This window comes from Stegostoma tigrinum, chromosome 12 (assembly GCF_030684315.1).
Source record: "Stegostoma tigrinum isolate sSteTig4 chromosome 12, sSteTig4.hap1, whole genome shotgun sequence".
NCBI classification, from domain to species: Eukaryota; Metazoa; Chordata; class Chondrichthyes; order Orectolobiformes; family Stegostomatidae; genus Stegostoma; species Stegostoma tigrinum.
In genome coordinates, this window is record NC_081365.1 from 23361665 (window position 1) to 23385980 (window position 24316).

The 24316-nt window shown below is 40.2% G+C and overlaps 1 protein-coding gene across 3 annotated transcripts in view; it reads left to right on the top strand.

Moving 5' to 3' along the window:
* LOC125456752 (transmembrane protein 50B-like) overlaps window positions 1–24316 on the top strand; it is a 55610-nt gene that overhangs the window by 25980 nt on the left and 5314 nt on the right. For all 3 annotated transcript variants that reach the window (XM_048540136.2, XM_048540137.2, XM_048540135.1), the window contains 4 exons: window positions 5720–5829; window positions 9754–9821; window positions 20898–20990; window positions 23953–24010. In XM_048540136.2, coding sequence (XP_048396093.1) covers window positions 5720–5829; window positions 9754–9821; window positions 20898–20990; window positions 23953–24010 — 329 coding nt within the window. The remainder of the gene's footprint in view (window positions 1–5719; window positions 5830–9753; window positions 9822–20897; window positions 20991–23952; window positions 24011–24316) is intronic.

Genomic DNA, 24316 nt, shown 5'->3' on the forward strand with positions numbered 1-24316 from the left:
AAAGATCTAACTTGATGAAGCTATTTGTTGATGAAACAGTGGGGTTGGATAAGATGAGATGCTGGAAGAGTGGAGGTTAGCTAACGTAGTGCCCTTTTTAGAAAAGGTGGTGACGAAAAGCCAGGAGACTATAGACTACTGAGCCTGACATCAGTGGTGGGCAAGTTGTTGGAAGGAATCCTGAGGGACAGGATTTATGTATTTGGAAAGGCAAAGACCGATAAGGGATAGTCAACATGGCTTTGTGCATGGGAAATTGTATCTCACTAACTTGATTGAGTTTTTTTTGAAGAAGTAACAGAGGATTAATGAGGGCAGACCTGTGGGCGTGATCTTTATGGACTTCTGTAAGGCGCTCAACCTTCCTCATAGCAGACTGGTTAGCAAAGTTAGATCACGTGGAATACTGGGAGAGCTAACTATTTGGATAAAGAATTCCATTGAATGTAGCAGATGTGGTGATGGGAGGTTGCTTTTCAGCCTGGAGGTCAGTGTTGTGTCCACTGCTTTGTCATTTATATAAAGGATTTGGATGCAAATGTAGGAGGTATGATTAGTAAGTTTGCAGATTACGCCACAATTTGGGATGTAGTGGATAGTGAAGAAGGTTACCTCACAATGCAATGGGCCCTTGATCAGATGGGCCAATGGGCTGAGGAGTGGCAGATGGAGTTTAATTTAGATAAATGTGAGTTACTACATTTTGGAAATGCAAGTGGACCTTTTAATGGTAAAGTCCTGGAGAGTGTTACTGAAGAGAGGCATTGGAGCACAGGTTCATAGTTCCTTGAAAGTGGAGTTGAAGGTAAATAGGATAGTGAGAAAGCATTTGGCAAGCTTGTCTTTATTGGTCAGTGCATTGAGTATAGGAGTTGAGAGGTAACGTTTGGTTGTTCAGGACATTGGTTATGCCACTTTTGGAATACTGTGCATAATTCTGGTCTGCTTTCTATAGGAAGGATATTATGAAATTTGAAAGGGTTCAGAAAAGATTTGAGGGTGTTGCCAGGGTTGGAGGGTTTGAGCTATAGGGAGAAGCTGAATAGGCTGGGGCTATTTTCCCTGGAGTGCCAGATGCTGAGGGGGATATCTTTATAGAGGTTTATAAGATCATGAGGGGCATGGATAGGGTGAATAGCCAAGGTCTTTTCCTGAGGTATGGGGCGAGTCCAAAACTAGAGAACATTGGTTTAATCTGAGAATAGAAAGATTTAAAAGGGACCTGAGGGGCAACTTTTTCATGCAGAGGGTATTGCGTGTATGGAATGAGCTGCCAGAGGAAGTAGTGGAGGTGGCTACATTAACAATATTGAAAAGGCATCTGGATGGGTATAAGAATAGAAAAGGTTTAGTGGGATCTGCTGACAGATGAGGCTAGATTAATTTGGGATATTCGGTCAGTATGAATGAGTCAGATTGGAGGGGCTCCTTCTGTACTGTGTCCTGTGAATACGCACTGCAGTGTAGTAATAACCCACTCTGTCATTACAATTTAGGACTGAAGGAAGAAAGATAACAAGATGTAGAGCTGGATGAACACAACAGGCCGAGGAGCAGGAAAGCTGATGTTTTGGGTCTAGACCCTTCTTCAGAAAAAATCTATCTCTAGGACTTGAAGAAATTCTCCTTGTGACTTGTCTTTTGCAAATCGTGTACTGCGGACTGTTTACTCACAATTTATTACCCATTTTGAACCACGTTAATTCTGGGTGTTAGAAATAAATTTACCTTTTTATTATAGATGATGAAATCTTACTAGCTTGTATAGTAAAAGTTTTTTGTTCTTGGCTTTGTTATCCTAGTACGTCGCCTAGATTTTGCCTTCAGATCTAGTTGTTTTTTGGCATAAAATTAATGTTCCTAAACCAGATTATCCTAACCTGGTCTTGTTTGGCATCATAATAGTAGATTTTGCCATTCTGGCCTCGGATCCTAATACTGCATATTGTCTCTTGGTCTGGTAGCACTCTCGCTTCATGTTCTTGTGCTCTGCAGCCCTTGTGGTTCCTCCTAGGGTTAACTTCCAGTTATCTACCTAGGCAGTCAAAATTGTTCAAGCACTGAGCACTACCATGTCAATTCCTATGATTTCTTAGGTCTTTGCCTTTATTTCTGTCCCCTTCCTGGCCCTCTCAACATTTCTTTGCTTCTATTGTCTCCCTAATATAACCTCCAACCCCATTGTGGCCCTTGTAACGGTATCTTTCGGGCCTGCCTTAATCCCTCAAATATCCTACCAGAATGGAAGTAATTTATTTAGATATTAAACATATTGAAAATATGGCATTTGATATTAAAGAATCTAAAAACAGGTGAAGAAACAGAATCACATCATAACAATAATGAGGGGTGCTTACAACTAAAAATGGCAGGAGTAGGAGAAAAGGAGTTAAAAGCATACCTAGGGTCTGACACACGAATTCCAGTGAGAGGGGTATAGGTCTTATACCTAAAATAGTGTGCTTTTCAATCTCTGAAATTCCTCTGACGCTCTTTTGGTCATATTTTAGTTTTGTGTACAATGACATTTCTCCCTTGGAGAATGGTATGGGTGTTGGAAGGATATGAGCATGTACATGTTTCATTCATAACCAGCAAGTAATGGCTTGGGACTTGGACATGTGCCTTTCTGGCTTAGATATGGGTGCAACCAACTGACCCATTCTGACCCTCTTATAACTTTTCAAAACTTGGCTAGTTTATACATGGCAGGTCGTCAGGGGTTGATGGTTTGGGAGGAAAAGAAGTTGTGAAAACCTGGATGAGTTGATGTGTGTCTGTAGTTAAGTAAAATAAAGATGCTAAAGAATATAATTGAAATTTAACACCCCTTAAATAACTACCTTTTACAGAAGAGAAGAAGCTAATGAATCTGCTGCTTTAGTGTTAAGTGGTGAGGCTTGTTGTATTACTAAAACTTGGTGGTATACTTTAAATGATGGTGAGGAAGGGCATGAATTAAAACGTGTCATTTAGAAAGTAATTAGCTACCTGGAGAGTAGGACTGAATATGACGCATGGAGTGTATTTTGGGAAATGTGCAATTATCATATTTTCACCAAAAAAAATGGAGTGTTCTAAATGATTGGGAAGTGTGTGGACCCAAAGAGGGATTGTACTTGCCATACAAGGAGTGCAATGAAGATTTGTCACACTGATTTCTGATGTAGCGTGATTGTACAATGAGAATTTTAAAATTTATTCATGGGATATGGGTGTTGCTGGCCAGATCAACATTTATTATTGCCCAGAGGGCAGTTAAGAGTATAGCTGCCCTCACCTAGCCTGGTTGATAGGTGATAGTAGATTTCCTTCTTTTAAAGGCCACTATCCAACTAGATGAGTTTCTCTAGTAATCTAGAACAGATTAATGGTCATCTTTCAACTCTTAATTCCACATTTTATTGATTACAAATTCCATTATCTGTCATCGCAGTTCCCCAGAATGTTATCTGTGTTGCTAGATTAATAGTTGAGCCACTAATACATTAGGTAATCACCTCTCCTAATGATTGAGACTGGATTGCTATTCTATGGAGACTTGAAGATTGACACACAATCTAATTGAGATGCACTTGATTCTTACTGGACTCAACAGGGTAGATGCTTGAAGGATAGTCCTCCTGGTTGCATTCTCAGAATCAAGGAAGACTGTCTCAGAATAAAGAGTGGGCCACTAAGGACTCAGGAATTTCTTCAGTCAGTGTGATGAATCTTTGGAATTCTTTACCTCAGACGTTGCAGAGGCTTGGCCGTATTCAAGTGGAGGACTTCTAGGAGTAGAAGAAGATTACCCATGATCTAATTAGCTAGCAGAGTAGGCTCAGGGCTGAAAGTCTATTCCTGCTCCTATTTCCTCTGTTTCTAATTAGAAATCCTGTATCTAAATCGGTCATGCACATTTGTGTCTTGCACTCTGGATGAGTAAATATTCAGTTTAACAGTTAGTTGCTTTTCTAGGTTTGGAATATCAGAGCAGAGGAAATTACTTCCATGGTGATTTCATCTTTCACTTCTGGCAGGCTAAAGTGCAGAGCAGTTCCGTAACATCTAAGCACTTGTTTTGCTGCTATCTCCAATCTTCTAGTGGAAATGGTCAAGAACCTCTCTTCTCTGCTTTGCACAATGATTCATTACATCATAATTTTCAGCATATTAATTTGTTGACTTGGAATGTATAATTAATGTTGATATTTTACTGAACAGTTGTGACCATGCTTAAAACCGCAAGCTTCTAACTTGATAGGTAAGAGTGAAGGTGTTAGTCTTGGCTTGGTAACTCTTATCTCTGAGACAGGAAGTTGTGGGTTCTGAATCTAGGTTAATATTTCAGTGCTGTACCGATGATGTATTTCAGAGAAGATATTACCAGCAGCGTCATCTCTCTTACACAGCTTTAAGCTTCCAATCAACATAATTAAAATGGATTGTTTGTTTTTTATTTTTACTGCACTCGCACAAAAGACATCTCCAGTTTGACCTCTCTTCTCTTTTGTTGTACCAGCAATTACCCCTCGCTTGATTGGGAAACAGGTTGAGCCATCCAAAGAAACATGGAAGGTCCTATATAAATTCAAGCTCATTCTTCTGTGCAATGGTGTCAAGGCATTTAGATCAAATATTGATATCGACAACCAGAACATAGCTTCAGTTGTTTGGGGTTTATATTTTTCAACTGGTATGAGCACTGACCTTTATTTTGTGCATGAATAAGGAAAGAGTAAATGCAAACCACCAGTAGCCTTGGTCTGAATCTTTTAGTGTTGCATCAGGTACTGGCCCTTACCATCAACACAACATGCTATCATGTTTACTCTTCAATTATTCCCCCTACAAAACTGCTGTGTTTGGCACCCACCTCATACACTCTCTTGTCTGCCACTCAATTTCCCAGTTTAGTTATTTTGTTACACTAGTTATAAATTGCATGTATTTCTCTAGGCTCTGGACTTCAAAACTGTCATCCTCTAATACTGTCCCTCTTAGCTTGATTCTACTCCGTATGCTATTGTAGGTTTTTGAACCTTCGTATTTGCTTCTCGTCCTCAGCTACGATTCTGTAAATTTCAGTCTTCCAAGGTTCCGTACTTAATTCACCCTATCTCCTGCATTTGTTTCTCTGTACCGTTATCTTTGTCTGTCCCATTTATGTGCTATAATTAATCCTGTTTCATTACACGTTGTCCATTCTGAAATAGCCTGATGTTCTGGTTCTAGAACTTGTCCTAAGAAGCTGACCTAAATACATATTTGTGGACTCCTCCAGCTGTTTCCAACAGTTTTTTTATCCAAACTGTATGAGGATTAAAATTCCTCACCTCAAGTACTGTGGATCTTACAGTACTTAGTTAATGCAAACTATTTAACTGTCTGTCTGCCGAGGAGAAGCCATGGGAAGGATGGTGATAAATGGCCATGGTTGAATATGATGCGCGCAAATGCGTTCTTTCCAGGAGTGAGTGAAATGCTAGATAAGAGATCAATAGTCCTCTCTACTTGTTTTTTTTTTCCCCCATCTTCCCTTCTGAAGATTCTGTGGTCCATATGACTATCTACACCAAGAAATTAGTTTACAGTTGAATTATTAGAGAAGCTATTTCTGATGTTTCTAAATGCCAACATGTATAATTCTTTTTTAGAATGGAGTTGATACTTGTCTTGCTATTTTAAACTGAAATCAGTTGTATTACTTAATCTCATGTTATATTAAATTTTGCAGTTCTTCACTGGTTGGTGGATAATTGTAGATGCTGCAGTGGTTTACTCAAAAAATGAATTGAATCCAGCTTTTCACACGTGTGGAGTCATGTCGACTGTTGCTTTTTTCATGTAAGTTCTTGATTGTTCTTTGTTCTTTGATTACTTAATGACTTTTATTAAAAGCATTGCATCATGGGCTGTTATTCCCATAAAACAAACTTTACCAGTGTTAGCTGCAGCTGAGTGTGATAGATGTTGTTTATGAATCAGAATGATGTGGACTGAATGAGGATGAGTATCTCAAAAATCTGTTAAAGTTCTAACAGTACTAGACAGGGTAAATGCAAAATTAATGACTGGGATTCCAGAACCAGGGGTCATAATTTGATGAGATGGGGTAGACCACGCAGGATAGAGATGAGAATTTTTTTCTTCACTCCGATGTTGGTGAGCCCTTGGATTCTGTACCACAGGAAGTGGTTGAAGTGAAAACATTGAAATCTTTCAAGAAAGAGTTCGCCATAGCTCTTAGGGCTAAAGAGATCACAGTATGTGCAGCAAAAGCAGGAAGAGGGTCTTGAGTAGGATGATAGCTGTGATTATATTGAATGGCAGAGCAGGTAACTTCACTCTTCAAGCCTATTTGTTATGTTTCTATGAAGCCCAACTCTGTAGCAGCCCTGAAGGAGTGGTGTTGGAGGTGCAGTTTTTCAGATGAACACTTAAACCAAGGCCTTGCATTGTTTTACAAGAGAGATTCCTCCAGCACTATTTCAAAGAAGATCACTGAGTCTTCCTGATATTCTGGGCAATTCCACAACTCGGATTGTTCAGATTAGGAAATTGTTATTTAAGTGCTGTTTGTGAGACTTTGGTATGTGTAAATTTGAAACCATGTTTTCCACGCTTATTATTATTGTACTGTACAGTGTTTTAAAACAAATGCTCAATTGCCCTTAAATCACTTTTTGGAATGTTTGAGTAGTTTAAAGTGCTATATACGTGGAGAAGACTTCTTCCTTCTTTCTTATTTTCCACTTAAGAATCCAAGTCAATGTACAGGTGAATTTGTGTTTGGCTAAATCTGCCAGCTAAATTCAAATGAGAGAGGTGTATTTTTAAAACTGTAACCTGGTTCTTGCTAGGTCTAAAACAGAACTAGAAAATGGTGGATTTGGGCTGCAAGGGTGGTTGCAGGAGAATGTGTTATAATGAAATGTTGGGAAAACTTAGACTCTTCAGCTTTAAGCAAACACAAGAGAGGGCATTATCAAAGTATGTATGAAAAGAGGGACAGGAATGGTTGAAATCTGAAAGAGATTATTTTTGAGTTAAACCGCAATTGCAGGATAAGGGAACATGGGTATGGACAGATTTAAAGCAAGTCCTGAACTGGTGTTAGGAAGCATTATATATCATTCAAATTTGACAAGACAGTGCAGATCAATTTCATTCAATAGAGTACCTGAGGTATTTTATTGCACAAACCAATAGATTTATATGTATTTCTCAGGTCAAATGTTCTCCGTAAATACAACCCCAAGAGGTCTGGTACAGAGGAACTAGAATCTGTGTACTGTTATAGGAGAATCTTGCTGGCCCATCCTTACTGAACCCTAGCAGCAGCTACCCCAAGCTTCATTGCTTTGTTCAGCACTCTGCTGTTCTACAACAATGTTACCACCAGTTCCTTTTTGTTGGAAGACTAACAGGTTTCAGGGGCACCCAAGAATGTCTTTCAGTCAGTTGAAGGTCCTCCAAGAGCAACCTGTTTGTCATTGCTCTTCCCTGAGAACAGTCCTGTGTCATGGAGTTGCTCATGATGAGCTTTGATACTTCAGGCTGATATACAGATGCTTTGTGGTCATATCTGACAGGAAGATCTTTGATAGAAGTTTCAAATGTTTACCAACAGCAGTACATATTTCACCCAATTGGTGGTGGTGTCTGTCTGAATTTTTAATTAACAATTACCTTGGTGTATTTTTTCCAAAAATAGATTTTATTCATCAAATTTGTAAAAAAAAACATTGGATAAGAACTTAAATTTGTTCTGCTCCCCATTCTCTTCTTGACACCACCTTAATTCTCAATTATTTAAAAATTTGTCTTGGGCATGCTAAACTCCTAAACATCCATGCCCTCCCTGAAAATTTGAGTTCACAACCTACTGAATGAAGAAACTGATCTCATCACTGTTGGAAATGCTGACCTCTCATTCCGGAAACTCTATCCCCTAGTTTTGGACTCTGCAGTCAGAGAAATATCCTTTTTCATTGTCTACCCTGCCGAGCTCTCTTTTTAAACTCTTCACATTTGATTTGATTTATTATTGTCATGTATACCAAGAAACAGTGAAAAGTATTGTTTTACATGCTATCCAGACAAATCATCCCTTGGGTGAGAACATCGGGGTAATACAACAGGATATAATGTTACAGCTACAGAGGTGCAATAAAAGATCACCTCTAATATAAAGTCCATTCATAAGTCTGGTAACACAGGGAAGAAGCTGATCTTAAATCTGCTGGTCTGTGTTTTCAAATTTTGTATCTTCTCCCCAAAGGAAAAGCGTGGAAGAGTGTGTAACTGGGGTAAGTGGGGTCTTTGTTTATGATAATGGGAACTGCAGATGCTGGAGAATCGAAGATAATAAAATGTGAGGCTGGATGAACACAGCAGGCCCAGCAGCATCTCAAGAGCACAAAAGCTGACGTTTCGGGCCTAGACCCTTCATCAGAGAGGGGGATGGGGTGAGGGTTCTGGAATAAATAGGGAGAGAGGGGGAGGTGGACCGAAGATGGAGAGAAAAGAAGATAGGTGGAGAGAGTATAGGTGAGGAGGTAGGGAGGGGATAGGTCAGTCCAGGGAAGACGGACAGGTCAAGGAGGTGGGATGAGGTTAGTAGGTTGGAGATGGAGGTGCGGCTTGGGGTGGGAGGAAGGGATGGGTGAGAGGAAGAACAGGTTAGGGAGGCAGAGACAGGTTGGACTGGTTTTGGGATGCAGTGGGTGGAGGGGAAGAGCTGGGCTGGTTTAGGAACCCTGCAGCCTAATGGTATCAATGTGGACTTCACCAGCTTCAAAATCTCCCCTTCCCCCACCGCATCCCTAAACCAGCCCAGTTTACTCTCAGGAACTTGAAACACTCAAGCACTTTCACATCAGTGCACCAGTACTGATGAGGGCATATCCTCCGCTCTGCTTTCTGAAGTCAATGACCGTCTCTTTCCTTTTGCTGACATTGAGAAAGAGGTTGTTTTTACACCGTGCTTCTGTGCTGTCTACCTCTTTCGTGCACGCTGTCTTGTCATTGTTTGCGATCCAACCCACTATGGTGGTGTCATCAGCAAATTTCTAAATGGAGTTAGAGCTGAATTTGGCCGTGCAGTTCAATGTATAAGGGTATAGTAAAGGGCTGAGTATGCAGCCTTGTGGGCACTGGTGTTTTGTAGAGGAGGTATTATTGCCTATCCTTACTGAATGCAGTCTGTAGGTCGGGAAGTCGAGGATCCCGTTGCAGAGGTGGGAGTAAGAGACCTAGATATCAAAGTTTAGAAATGAATTTTGTTGGAATTATGGTGTTGTAGGCAGAGCTAAAGTCAATAAGTAGGAGTCTGACATAGGTGTCCTTGTTATCCAGATGTTCCATAGATGAGTGTAGGGCCAGGAGCACGGTTTTCAGTGGAAGAATGAGAGTATCTCATTTGATTAAACTCCAGAAACTAAAAGGCTGATTTGTTCATCCGTTCTTCACCCAAAGGAATCTGGAATGGTTTTCTACATTGAAGTGGAACTGAAAAAAAGCCTTGAATTTTTTGGATGTTGAGAGATAGCAATACATTAGATGAGCTAACCCTCTCTGCACTTGTTTTGTGATCATAGCTTATTTTCTGGCATGAATTTTTGAACAAAAATTATCCTGCTAGTTCCTAGGAGAGTTATTTGGTAGTCCAGGTTACAAAAATTCCTACAAAAGTAATGTACATAGCATGGCTCATCGCGCTATACATTGAAATATGTAATGTAACCTGTTTTTAATTCTGAAATTTAGGATAAATGCTGTGTCTAATGGACAGGTCCGAGGAGATGGATACAGTGATGGCTGTTTGGGAAGAACAGGTAAGAATGCCTCAAGCTATTTACTTTGTAGTTACTATTATTTGAGCAATATTGAGAAATAGTGATCTAAAAATCATATCAAAGACAGAAATAGGGGTGGCACAGTGACTCAGTGGTTAGCACTGCAGCCTCACAGCACCAGGGACCCAGGTTTGATTCCAGCCTTGGTCAACTGTCTGTGTGGAGTTTGCACATTCTTCCTGTGTCTGCGTGGGTTTCCTCCGGGTGCTCCGGTTTCCTCCCACAGTCCAAAGATGTGCAGGCTAGGTGGATCGGCCTTGATAAAATTGCCTGCAGTGTTCAGGGGTGTTTGGGTTATAGGTGAATGGGTCTGGGTGGGATGCTTCAAGGGGCAGTGTGGACTTGTTGGGCTGAAGGGCCTGTTTCCACACTGTAGGGAATCTAATCAAAAAAAATATATATCTGGTGTATTGCCAATGGGGATGCAAGTTTAAAAATACAAAGAATTAAACCAGGTGTAGAGCTGGATGAACACAGCAGGCTAAGCAGCATGAGAGGAGCGGGAAAGTTAATGTTTTGGGTCTGGACCCCCTTTCTCTGAAGAAGGGTCCAGACCCGAAATGTCAGCTTTCCTGCTGCTCTGATGCTGCTTGGCCTGCTGTGTTCATTCAGCTCCACACCTTGTCATCTCAGATTCTCCAGCATCGGCAGTTCATACTATTTCTGAAAGAATTGAACCAGCTTTCTTGGGAAAAAAAACTTCAGTGCTGTGAAGAGTATAACTGTTTTTATTCATTCATGGGATACACACACAACAGCAAAGTCTGCATTTGTTGCTTACCCCATATTGCTTTTGTGAGGGTGATGAGCCATTTGCTGTAAATTTGAGGTTCCTGTATAGGTGGTGTTGGAAAAGGAGTTCCAGGAACTTGATCCAATGACGCTGAAGGAACCACAATGTTTCCAAGTCAGAGTAGTGCTGATTCGAAGGGAAACTTCCAGTTGATGCTGTTCCCATGCACCTGCTGCTCATGTCCTCCAACATGGCAAAGATCATGGATTTGGAAGCGCCCTGATCTGGCAGTTTGAACTATTGTCCAGTGTTCAAATTTATGTTCACTTGTACTTAGTCTAGGCACTGCTGTCAACTGGAAATGATAACGAGAAAGCTGGTACGTTTTCTCAGGGTTGAACAATTGGAAATGTCTCCATTCAGTCATCTTAAGTAATGGCTTGAGCACAGGTTGGTCAACTAGAAAGGGCATGATTGGATGGGGAAGGGCAAGACTAAAACAGGAAAAAATAATAGATTTTGAGAATTTTATTTCATTTTCATTTCAAATGAAAAAGAGAATAGAGTGTAACAATAAGAATTGTCAAAAATAAATTGTGGGTTCTGCCTCTAGGCTTTGGGTTCTAGCTTATTTGTGGGTTGTCATTCAATGAAACATTCAGCAAGATGCAGACCACAAGCTATGTGAAATGACAAGTGAATATAAAAATGTTCATTTCACGAGAACATATAGTGTGGTGCTTTGCTGGTATCACACCAGGCGACCTATTGTTGTTTTGTTTCACGTTTTGTGTATGTGACTCTCTTCGGTTGCTAAAATCATTCCTGTCCTCAGTCACTAGTCATGTTGAAAGTAAACTTTGGTTTGGTCACTGAAGAAGCCGCAGAATTTTATTTTTGTTGTTTCATTTTTGTGTTTGAAAATTTGTTTTTGCAAGTTGTTTCCTTCTCGGCCTGAGTAATGCAACCTCTCTCTGGCTCTGACTCTTTGGGTGCGCATTACACTTAAAGGATTAAAATGGAAGGAGGTACACATGAGCGAGCTAGTTTCCTCGTCATTCTGTCTTGTGACCCCTTGCATCAATTTGTGCCTCTGCATCGACAAAGCTGAAGTTGATAACTTGGTGAAGCATTGCAGGTTTTACATATGCACAGCTACCATTTGTTTTTGCTTCAGTTGCCTAGGGCACCATTTTAATTAGTTACATTTTTATTCTTTCTAAAGAATGGATTTCCAATATCAGACTAGTGCAAAATAGACACTAATTTGGAAATCGGGCATCATTCGAATTTTGGGAAGTGAGCCAAGTTTGTTTTTAAAAACAAAATAGAAATGTTTCCGTTGAGATGTGATTTTTCTCTCCTGTGCCACCTTTTTGAAGCCAAGAGAGTTCAAGGGTATGGAACCAAGGTGGTCAGCTAATAATACATATCAAGCATAACAGGCTTGAAGGGCTGAATGACCTACTATAGTTCTTTGAGCTAAATTTACAATGGAAGAAGCCCTCAAATACCTTGCTCCAAGTAAACATTCATTTATGAGCCAAGGTTGTGGAGAGTGTTTACAGGCCTGCTTGACTGTATTCTCACCCAACATCCATAGATGTACTTACAGCAGCCTTCATTGCATAGCAATTAAGAATTGGATACCTGCAGTTTGTTAAAGGATATTTTTCCTGTTGGATCTAAAGATGGAAACAGTTCATAGCATTTCAGTTACTGCCATAACTAGAATCAGCAAAATCTAGATAGATGAAGAGCTGAACTTCCTGGTCTTGTCTTCTTGCTGCAATGATGCTTTTGTTTGTTAGGGAGGAGATTTGTTTTTAAAAACAGCAACCATCTGAACAGTGTTGTAAAAAAAATCATAATATCTTCATAATATTAAGTCCTTGGCATAGCTCCGATAGCTAATGGCATGAGATAATTTTAAGTGCAGACCTACCATGTGCCATGATTCTTTCAGTGAGAAGAATTGTGGGACATGGTGTCTCATACTTTATAACCAAGATGTGTTTTTGAAAGGTTTTCAATTGCAGACCAAGTGTGCAAGCAAGATAAGTGAAATATTTTCCTGCTGGTTGTGGTTAATCCTATTTAAAATATAGTAAGTTTTAGTTTTATTATAATTTTTCAGGAAACTGCCAAGTTTAGAGTCAGATTTTTTCTTAATTTTACGTGGTCACAGTTTGATACTTAAATTTTAAGACCCACAGTCATTTTTATAGGCTGCTCTGAGCAAGCGTTTTTAGTTTTAAATCAGTGTTGAGTGGTGTACATGCACTGATAATGTTCTTTTAATGTCACAAGCTATTGTCATGATCAAAAATAAAATCTTTTTCTGTGCTGCGCTTATTGGGTGGAAAATTGCAGATTGCTAACATTGTTGGTGCTGCTGGAAAGTGCACTTGCAGACGGGAAAATGTCGAAGTTTCCTTGGTTTTTTTTTAAATTACTTAGTGTGGAAACAGACCCTTTGGCCCAGCAAGTCCACACCGCCTCTTGAAGCATCCCAACCAGATCCATCCCCCTATAGCCCACATACCCCACATACCCCTGAACACTATGGGCAATTTAGCATGGCCAATCCACCTAGTCTGCACATCTTTGGACTGTGGGAGGAAATCGGAGCACCCGGAGAAAACCCACGCAGACACGGAGAATGTGCAAACTCTACACAGGCAGTCGCCCGAGGCTGGAATCGAACCTGGGTCCCTAGTGCTGTGAGGCTGCAGTGCTAACCACTGAGCCACCGTGCTGCCCCAGTGCTGATCCAGTGCATGCATTCTCTCAGTACCTTGGAGTTTTGCCATGGTTTCTGATCTAAGAGCTCAAGAGAAATGTAGGGTTCTAGTAGTCAGTCATGACAGAAATTTCAACAATCTTGAAGTAGTATGCAAAGGGACAGGTTTGTAATAATGTAACATAGGTGTACCTGTTACTCTGCAAATAGAACTTTGGATGCTAATGCTTTCCCTTTTGCCCAAGGCTGCTCCAAATCCATTTGAAGCATCGGATATCAGCTGAGGCTAGATATGCCAACATAGAAAGTGTGTGTTTGGCAGCAAAATATGGACATGAGAAATTTCACACCTATCTCCGGGTGAAAATTTATAGCTGAGAATAATAATTCATCATGAGAGCAGACCCAGAGGAAAAATCTGTGTGAAGTTTGAGTGAAGCTACAGTTTATTTTCTGGTTTGAAACTGAGTGAAGTAGTACTACTACATGACTTGGAGTCAAGACCAGCAAGGACAAAGACTTAACGGATTTTCTCTCAGCATGCAATCCAGTGATGACCGGACAGGATTCAGCCAGCAATACTGCAGCGTTACATTATCGGACATGATATCTCATTAGAAGGTGGTGTTCTGTAATCCAGAATAATGTGCAAAGAGCAGTTCCGGAAGATGCATGAAGAACATGTGGAATGGAGAAGTAGAAACTCAGACCTAGTTTAACTGTGTACTGCATGTACACAAATATCAAAGTATCTGTATGTCATAAGTATGGAAAAACCCAGGGGAAAGAGAAGATGGTAGCTACTGATGTGCGGCCTCAAACTGGCATAGTATAGAAACTGATTTACTCACACACAGTCAAGACCGTTATCTCATACTTACACACTGCTACACAGAATTCGCTTTTGTCTGAAGCACAAAAGATTTGAGAGCTTTAAATTATCTTGGTAGGAAGAGATCTGTTCACTGAGCAAGGGATTCCGAACAATGGAACTCCAGTTGACTTCTAGAAAATTTTAAGGAACTCTCAACCGTATGGGATCAACTCCAAGATATTTCCCAAAAGAATATTGGTTTAGAAAACAAAGCCTGTAAATGGTCAAGAGAGCCCTCCTGATGCTGGGAGTTTAGGGAAGACCCAGATCTTGACTTGGTATCGTTCCCTGAGCTACACCTCTCAGTGCTGACGTAAAATCACCTCCTGTTTCTATCCACCGTCTAATCTTTAGATCATGGCTTTTTTGTTAGTCCTCCACCTTCATTAGTCTGGAGATTTGTTTTAATTCTTTCGGGTTTTGGTCTTTCCAGTTCAGGACCACCTTGTGTTTGCAATTTAGTAGCACGTTGATCTTTTGGGCCTTCTCATCAATCCTGCCTTGATCTCCTGGTAAAGAAACCTAGAATCTCCTTGCAAGTGTTGCTTATTGGTGGATTTAAGAGCAGACTAGGTAGTGTGAATATTCTGTGGTTCCTGTTCATTTAAGCAATTCAAAGTTGACTGAACCACTGTCTGAGTAACTCTTTCTTCAGCAGGTGCTTGAGTTCATCAACATTTTACATTTCCTATGGCCGTGCATCTGACACTGCCCTTTTTGTGTCAGCTGATAGAAATTGTAGATCAGATGAGGCAATAATTTGTCAGCCCAGTATCTGTCAGCGCCTGTCATGTTCCAGATGATGAAACCACCCTGTGCTTGAATGATTTAGTTGAGTAGATGCCAAAAGGTCTTGCATTTATGTTTCTGATAAAGTTGTGTATTTGCTGTGATCAGACCATGTTCTCAGAATTTTGTCAGACTCTGTTGCTGTTTATTTCTCTAAGCTTAATTTGACAACCACACCTTTCCAAAGTTTGCGCCCCTCCCAACTCTGGCATTGAAATCACTAATGATGGTCAAATTGTTTGTTTTTTTATGGCTAAAATAACCCCACAATGTCAGTGTTTGTTTTGATTATGTAAGTTTATCCACAACTACGGGAGGTTGTTCCTCCAGTTTGGTTGCCCATGGAAACTGAGCACCATCCTGTGCTTCCTGCATATTGGCACGCAAGCGGCGATACTCTTTTCACGTCTACTGCAGTTCCAGTATGTGTGCAGATTAGGATTAAGATGGCTATGCCTTTGCACTCTTCTCTCTTCATCTTCCTTGTCACAGAACTCCATCCCCACATCCATGAAGCTTCCCTCTGGTGTGAAGCTAATTTACAGGATGAGTGAGATACTTTTCAATCTGCATTGTCTGTAGTCCAGAACAAGATCACTCTAACCTCTGTTCAGTTGCAGTGAACACTTGGATGTGTACACATTCAGAAGGCAAGCACTGAAATAACATCAATGTCTTCAGAGGCCTAGAAGGAATGAGTCTAAAGCTAAACAGCTGAAAGGCAAAGGTATTCCACCGTGTTTGTTCTCGCTTGTTAAATAGTGTCCCTCAACAATCAAGACCCAATGGACAATGGGAGTCAATTCCTGTATATTGGGAGTGTCATCTCAGCGACGGCTGACATTGATTCTGACTCTGAAACTCAACATCACCTTCAATATTCCAGTGCCATTTTGGCACCCTGAGGAACAGAAAGTTTAAGTGACCTCAAGCCTGACAGCAAATTCAAGGTCAACAGGGTATAACAGTATTGCCAGTCCTCCTCATTATATCGGAGCCACAAATAATATCCAGTAGGCACCTCCAGTTGCATGAGAAATATCATTAGCAATGCCCCTACAAAACCCTGCAAATACACTAACAGTCTTACCAATATGATTATTTCAAATTTATGGGAAGGGGAAAATATACAAATTGCAGATGTGCAGCAGTCATTAAGGAAGATTCCTGCATCTAGTGCCTGATTTCTGGAGTTCATACATTTGCATGGTGTTCTGAAAGTGTGCTATTATAGTGCAGTGGAAGCTTGAATAAGATGTACTGTATTGTAGATGGGCAATCATATTACCTGAGAGGATGAAGGCCACATGTTTTCTTACAAGGTGGGAAAATTAAGGGTTTATGGTTGGAGTCCCTTTTATTTGCTGGCCTTGGGCACTACTGAAGGCTGTAAGCAAACCTCTAATTTGTTTTCTGAACCAGTCAGATTGTATGTTGTGGGCATCGAGCAAACTGTAGAAATTAAAAATAAACAGCCCACCCTTTATCAGTTCTGTAAAATTTACCATGAGTGACACCACTCCCTTCTATATTTTCATTCAAAATATGGATTTGGTTTTGCTTCTGTCCTCCTGAGTTATGCCTCCTTGTTTTCTATGGTGGGGCTTTCCAAAGTGAGATTTGGCTCCCCAAATGGAGCCACAAGTTGAAATTTTGGGTCACAGGCTCTGAGGTGATATTGGCAGCTGTGGCACTCTGAGACCAAGTTGGAACAGCTGGTTTCCTCTCAGAGCCTCCACTCCTCTCCCCAACACATGCCCAATTCCACCTGGTCAGTCAGTTATTTTCAATTGAGTTCGGTTGGATCAGAATTTGTAGAAGGGTCTGTTTTGTTGTCATTGTTATTCCTATTTTGTATAGCTACTCAACTGCCCTTTTGTTTTCTTTGAGTTGTGTCGTATCCTAAAGCATGTTGTTGTTACTTTTTTTTTATTAAACCATACTTACACAATTGTTTCCATGATCAATCGCTGCCTCTGGTTTCCCCCATTTTATTTGAATATAATGTTGCTGCACAGGCAGCTTAAGTTATTTTTAGTACATGTTCCTTTTTACTTTGAACAGTCCTTCACAGCTTTTATTTGTAACTGTTGGTTACCCAGCCATGTTGTTACCCTTACATCTTACCTTTTGTCAGACCTTTGTTCAAGAGACTAAGAATAAATCTAAAAATATTGGTGTGATGAACACAAAATATGGTAACAGGTTACAAGTTTAAGCTTAAATTGAACTGATTGTGATGTATTTGAAGATCTAAAGTGCTCTATGGATTAAGCTTTGAGAGTTGCAGTAGACTGTGAGACTCTAGTTTTGCTCACTTTGGATTTTGACAGTCTTACTGGCCCAGACAAAATGATGCCGCCACCACCACCAAACACCCCTTTTCTCTCCTCTCCTCACCTTGACTGTATTCTGAAGGAACCTTTTTTCCCTTTTGTGTTGTATTCCTCTGGCCTTCTACCTCCTTCCTCCATGGCTCCCTATTGTCCAAGGCCCCAAAGATTCCTTCCAGGTGAATTTATTTGTAATTTCAGTCTAGTCTAATTCGATGCTGAGAATGGGAGACCAACTTCAGACTGTGTGACCACTTTGAAACATATCTGTTCAGACCCAAGCATAATCCCAAATTGCCACATCAATACACTATGTTACACTCCTTCCATTTCTGTCCCACACTTAGTGTAATGTTCCACTGAAGTTCAGTGCAAACTGGATAAACGATGCCTTATTTTCCATGTAGTCAATTTACCACCTTCAATCCTTGACATTGAGTTCAACAACTTCTGATAGTGAACTGTGCCCTTTTTGTACACCCAGCCCACCTCCGTATCAGGGTTCTCTTGCTTTTTACTTTGTATAGAATGACCAACATTCTGCTTTAGCACTTAATACTGGACCTGTCTGTCTACAACTATCACCACTCCCTTTTGCCTTTTGTTCTGTGGGACACCTGTGGCCTCCAGTTTCCCTCACCCTCTAACCTTCCCTTCTATTCCACTTGATTCTTCACATCATACTCACCTTTCCATCTCTCTCTCTTCAGTTCTGAAAAAGCCCTTTTCGACTCAATTTGACTTTGTTTCTTGCTCCGCAGTTGTTGCAGACCTGAGTTTCTCCAGTTTGTTTTTAATGCAGGAAAATTGTTTTATTTTCTGGCCAGTTGCTTCCTTTAACTGTAAGAATAAAAAGGGTGATAGGGTGATTGGGGGAAGACGTTGTGGTAGACAAACCAGTACAAACCTGCATTGCTCAAAATACAAATTATATGCATTATCCATGAAGGGGTAAAAATCACACTTTAACATTTTAGATCTACCTAAAAATATTAGATTTTTTAAAACAAAATCCAATGTCTGTCTAAACTTCCTAAATTTCTATTTCACTCTAAGCATAACTACCTCATTTGAGAGAATAATGCAGTTAGTGCTTATACTAAGCTTTTAGTATTTTATATTGTATCAGATGCTCATTGCAATTATAGCAGTTATTGATTTGTACTTTTAACGGGGCCTTGTGTTAAAATAATTGAGCATTAAAAAATGGCATTGTTAATGAAAATGAGACGACCATATAGAATGTGGTTACCCAGGAAGAGAAGGATGTAGTTTACAGGAATGGTTTTCTGTCCACATGCAGCAAAAGACAAAAAAAAATTGATGACCACATAGCTTTTCTGACGATAGATATTTCATCTGAGTATAACTGTGCTTATTGTGTCAACCAAGTGACAAAATTTGACTATACTGAAGACTAACAAGTCAGTCTGCCTCACTGGGCTAACCTGCTGGAAATCAGGTCCTGCTATTGTCAGAGTTGTCACAAAGGGTACAAGTTTTTTTTTGAAAATGCAGAATTTCTCTGTTCCCATGTCTTTGGGGACCCAGCTTGGCCAGCACTGACCAGGTTTCTGTACTTGGGAGTTTCCATTTTTTTTTAACTATCAAATTGCCTAACTACAGCTAAACAATTGTACACTGTCAGCATATAGTTCTATTAGTTGAAACTCTAATCCCCTTTTTAAACTTCTCCACACATCCAGAAGCACAAAAAAGAAAAGGGCAGTGCAAAAGGCTAGAAGGGCAGTCCCTGTATACGGGGTTTGCTGAAATTGCTGATCAGAACTCTGCATCTCAATCCTCCTTTTCCAAATATTTTTATTTGCAGAAGGCACAGAGTGACTCGTTCACATTTATCAAGGTCTTTGACTAGCCAATTATACAACTTTCAGCAACTAGAAGGGAGAAATAAATGGCCTGTCTTCAGATTTTTTTTGTACTACAGAGTGAAAATGGTTCCCTCCTTTCCTGAGGTCTGATGGTTTCTGCACAAGCATCATCAGAACAGATGCAACAGAGGACATCCAGCCAGGAATGCAAGTCCATACTGCAGAAAGCAAAGTCAACAAAACCCATACAATACACAGCTGGGGTTGGACTGGGTGTCCTGGCCAATATTTATCCCGCAACCAACTTTTCAAAAACAGATTATCTGGTCATTATTTCCTTTCTGTTTGTGGAGGTTCAAATTGTATAAATTGCCTACCATGTTTTCCTATATCAAATAGTATAACAATTCAAGAATTCTTCTCCTTGCCTTAAAGCTTTTTATGTTCCATGATCATCGAATGTCTCTGATAAAATTGCATGCCTGCCTTTCTCATTTCTGCATCTGCCTATTTATGCTTGCCTTTGTCATCAGCAAATGACGAATTGCTTTCTAGTCTCACCAAATGCCACCTAAATGCTCTCTCATTTATAAACAAAACAGTTCTGTTACAACTCCTCTATCTGCTGCTTTATCAATCATTAGGGAAGTCACCAGAACCAATTACTAAACTGAAGAGGTGCAAGTACACCTTCTAAAGAGATTTAATTTGTGCATATTTAGTTTACACAGGAGGGACTGTTTTTAATTCATCTGCTTTCAGGTCAGTTGGCATAGGTCATACTCTTTTGCAAAGATTCAAAAACACAGTTGGCCCACATTGTTAAGGCGCTGAATGATATTAACTTGTGAAAATGACAAATTATGAAATGAAGTATCTAATTTTTGGAAATGCCAGCAAAATACAATTCAGTGAAGTCAGTGGAATTACCAAAAGCTTGGGAAAAAGTGAGGTTTTTAAAAAGCTGCTAAAGAAATGGAGAAAGTATGGCAGCGTGGAGGAACAGAGGGATCTTGGTGTGCAGATACATAGATCCCTTAAAATGGCCACCCAAGTGGACAGGGTTGTTAAGAAAGCATATGGTGTTTTGGCTTTCATTAACAGGGGGATTGAGTTTAAGAGTCGTGAGATCTTGTTGCAGCTCTATAAAACTTTGGTTAGACCGCACTTGGAATACTGCGTCCAGTTCTGGGCGCCCAATTATAGGAAAGATGTGGATGCTTTGGAGAGGGTTCAGAGGAGGTTTACCAGGATGCTGCCTGGACTGGAGGGCTTATCTTATGAAGAGAGGTTGACTGAGCTCGGTCTCTTTTCATTGGAGAAAAGGAGGAGGAGAGGGGACCTAATTGAGGTATACAAGATAATGAGAGGCATAGATAGAGTTGATAGCCAGAGACTATTTCCCAGGGCAGAAATGGCTAGCACGAGGGGTCATAGTTTCAAGCTGGTTGGTGGAAAGTATAGAGGGGATGTCAGAGGCAGGTTCTTTACCCAGAGAGTTGAGAGCATGGAATGCGTTGCCAGCAGCAGTTGTGGAAGCAAGGTCATTGGGGTCATTTAAGAGACTGCTGGACATGTATATGGTCACAGAAATTTGAGGGTGCATACATGAGGATCAATGGTCGGCACAACATTGTGGGCTGAAGGGCCTGTTCTGTGCTGTACTGTTCTATGTTCTATGTTCTATATTTATTACAGAATCACAGTGCTCTAGTAATTGTACATGTTAACTTTATCACTTTCTTTGACAGGTGCACGAATCTGGCTTTTTATTGGTTTCATGCTAATGTTTGGATCTCTCATAGCTTCCATGTGGATCCTGTTTGGGGCATATGTTGTACCTAGTAAGTAACGTCTCTTAAATTCTCCAGTAAATGCTGACTCACTAACATTCTAAAAATGTACCAATGTGAGTGTTTACATCATGCAAGCAAATGCCTGACCATGATTAGCTGGGATATTCTGCGCGCACCTTTTATTCTAGTTTCCATGTTTATTTTAAATGAAGGTAGGAAAGGGTCAGTCATTTCAGTATACCAGGTGGTTGATAGACATTAAACATTAAAAATACCACTGCAGTATTTTTAATGAATCCCATGCCCCAGGTAATAGGATAATAGGCTTCCTTTATTCTAATCTGCCCTAGGTCTTAAAAGCCATTGTTTGTCTTGCATAATGAGCCCACATGCGCGGTTATTACTGTGCTTGTGCTTTGGTAAATAAAATCAAAATGATTCTTACTGCTCTACATTTATCCTGTTGCCCTGTATCTTCAATTGTTTCTTTAATTGTTTATCTACTGTTCCCTTTAAAAGATTGGGTGCTCTGTGCCTAAAATATTGCTTGTGACAAATTGCACTGTAGCTCTAACAATTATGGGTGTTACTTTTGAGAAGGTAACGCGTACTATGCATCAAGGGGAACTGGTGGATGTACTTGATGGGTTTCCTGCAGGCATAGTTAGAGTGCCACATTGAATGACTTGAAGGAAAGAAGCAAATGTACTGTAGCCGCATTTGCAGATGGCATAAAACTAGGTAGCAAGGCAGTTTGGGAGAAGGATACAAACAGTTTAGAGGTATTGATCGGTTAAGTAACTGGACAAAATGTTGGCAAATGGAGTACAATGTGGAAAAGTGCAGTCATTCGCTTGGAAAGGAAAATAAAAGAACAGAATATTTAAATGGAGAAAATCTGCAGAAGGCTGCAGTACAAAGGGATTGGATGATACTTGTGTGCTGATGTTGTGTTTTCATGCACACAGGTGCAGCGGGTAGTCAAGAAAGTAAATGGAATGCTTGTCTTTTTTTCAAAGGGATTGGCATATAAGAGGAAGGAAGTCTTATTGCAAGCATATGAGGTGCTGGGAGACCATACCTGGAGCGCTGTGAGCAGTTTTGGTGCCTTTTATTTAAGGAAGGGTATCATTTCATTGGAGACAATTCAGAGATGGTTCACTTGGATGATCCCTGGCATGGAGGAATTGCGTTATGGAAGGCTAAACCGGTTGGGACTCCCCTCATTGAGTTTAGAAGAATGAGAGATGATCATATTGAAACATACGGGTTTATTAAGGTGTTTGAAAGGATAAATGCTGAGAGGATGCTTCTCCTTCATGGGAGCATCTAGGACCAAAGGGCATAGTCTGAGAATAAAGGGTGCCACTTTAGGAATGAGAAAAGGATAAATTTCTTCTCTTTAGAGGGTCAATACATGGGGATTCCTTGTCAAAGAGAGCCGTGGGGCTGAGGCCTTGAGTATATTTAAGGCTGAGGTAGATTCTCGATCAGTAGGCAAATTGAGGGCTATTGGTCGGAGGTGGGGACCAGGAATGTGGACTTTAGGAAAGTTTGGATCAGTCATGATCCTATAGAATGGTGGAGCAGGTTTGAGGGACTAAATGGCCTAGCCCTGTTCCTGTTTCTTTACGCTTTTAAAGGTTATGGCAGTAAATGAAAGGCCACGGTAGTAATGAAAGGCCATGGTGTATGGGGTAGTATATTGGTATGGAGAGAAGATTGCAGTCCGACAGGAAGCAAAGAAGACACATTGTTTCTCCCCCCAGATTGACACGATGCAATGACTGGTGTGCCATAGGGAACTGTGCCTGGATCTCAACTGTTTACAATTAATATAAATTACAGCTTGCGTGAAAGAACAAATGTTGTTGTTAAATTTCTGACAGCACAAAGATAAGAAGAAAAGTAATTTGTGAAGAGGGCTTTGGTCTACAAAAAAATATGGATTGGTTAATTGAGTGGGCACAGTTAAGACAAATGGAATGTAATGTGGGAAAATGTGATTATAGTTTATTTCAGAGAATAAAGAATAACAAAGAACTATGTTACTTAAATTGAGAGGTTGCAGAGTTCTGAGATGGAGGAGGATCTGGGTGTCTATGTATGCAAATCAGAAAAGTATGTATGCTGGTGCCACAAGTAATTAGGAAAGCTGAGTGTCATCATTGTGAGGGATTGAATGCTTCAGTCATACAGGGTACTGGTGAGATTGTTTCCAAATTGCTGTGTATTGTCTTAGTCAACTTATTTAAGGAATGTAAAAGGTTACTAGACTCATTTCTTGGAATGGAGAGGTTCTCTCGTCAAAATGGTAAACTTTTTAAATCAGTTTTCCTTCCATTTACTAATCAACTAAGATATGAAGTAAAATTTTTAAAAAATTGAGCCAATAAAAGTTAATATTTGAATTCATCTATTCATAGGTATGCGAAAGAAAACCATTCCTGCTCTATGATATGTTGCTCTGGGTGTATTGGAAGCTCTTTAAGTGCTTTTGTTGGCCAGTTGAAGTTAAAATTCAGTTCTGATGAACTGTCACAAACCCTGTAACATTTACAACAGGGCGTGGAGCTGGAGGAACACAACAGGCCAGGCAGCATCAGAGCAGCAGGATAGCTGATGTTTCGGGTCTGGACTCTCCTTCCGAAGAAGGATCTGCAAGCTATCCTGCTTCTGTGCTGTCTGGCCTGCTGTGTTCCTCCAGTTCCACACCTTGTTATCTCAGTCTCCAGCATTGTCAGTTCCTACTAGACCTGTAACATTTATGCTTCTTTCTGCACAAATGCTGTCAGACTTGCGGAACATTTTCATGTTCTGTTTTCATTTTTCATTCGCCTTGTATTTGGGTTTAATTTTCACTTAGCTATCATTAGAATCTCCAGTTTCAAACTATTTGTGGAACTCAGTACGATCAAAGCAAGGAATTAAAATAGAATATAAAGTCTTCCTTATCTAACCAGTCCATTGAAATTTGGTTTATTAACACTCCTGTTCTTTTATCTTGCAGGGATTAATGTGTATCCGGGTCTGGCTGTGTTCTTTCAGAATGCATTAATATTTTTTAGGTAAGTTGGTGTTCAGGACATGAGCAGTTTTTGCATGACTTCACAGACAGCATCTTAATAGTTTCCAATGTAAAAAGCACCAATTTCAGCTCTAATGTTCTTTTTGCTGTAGTGTAGATTTTACCAGGGCTGCACCTTTCCTGATTCCCCCTGCCAACTCGGCTAATAACCATTCGGATTACCTTGCCAAACATTATTTTTCCCACCTTGGAATTAGAGCTATTGTTGTGCACAGGGTCACCTAAGCGTACATTAGTTGGACAGAATGGTCCAAGATGACACCTTTGATAAATATGTTAATAGTTT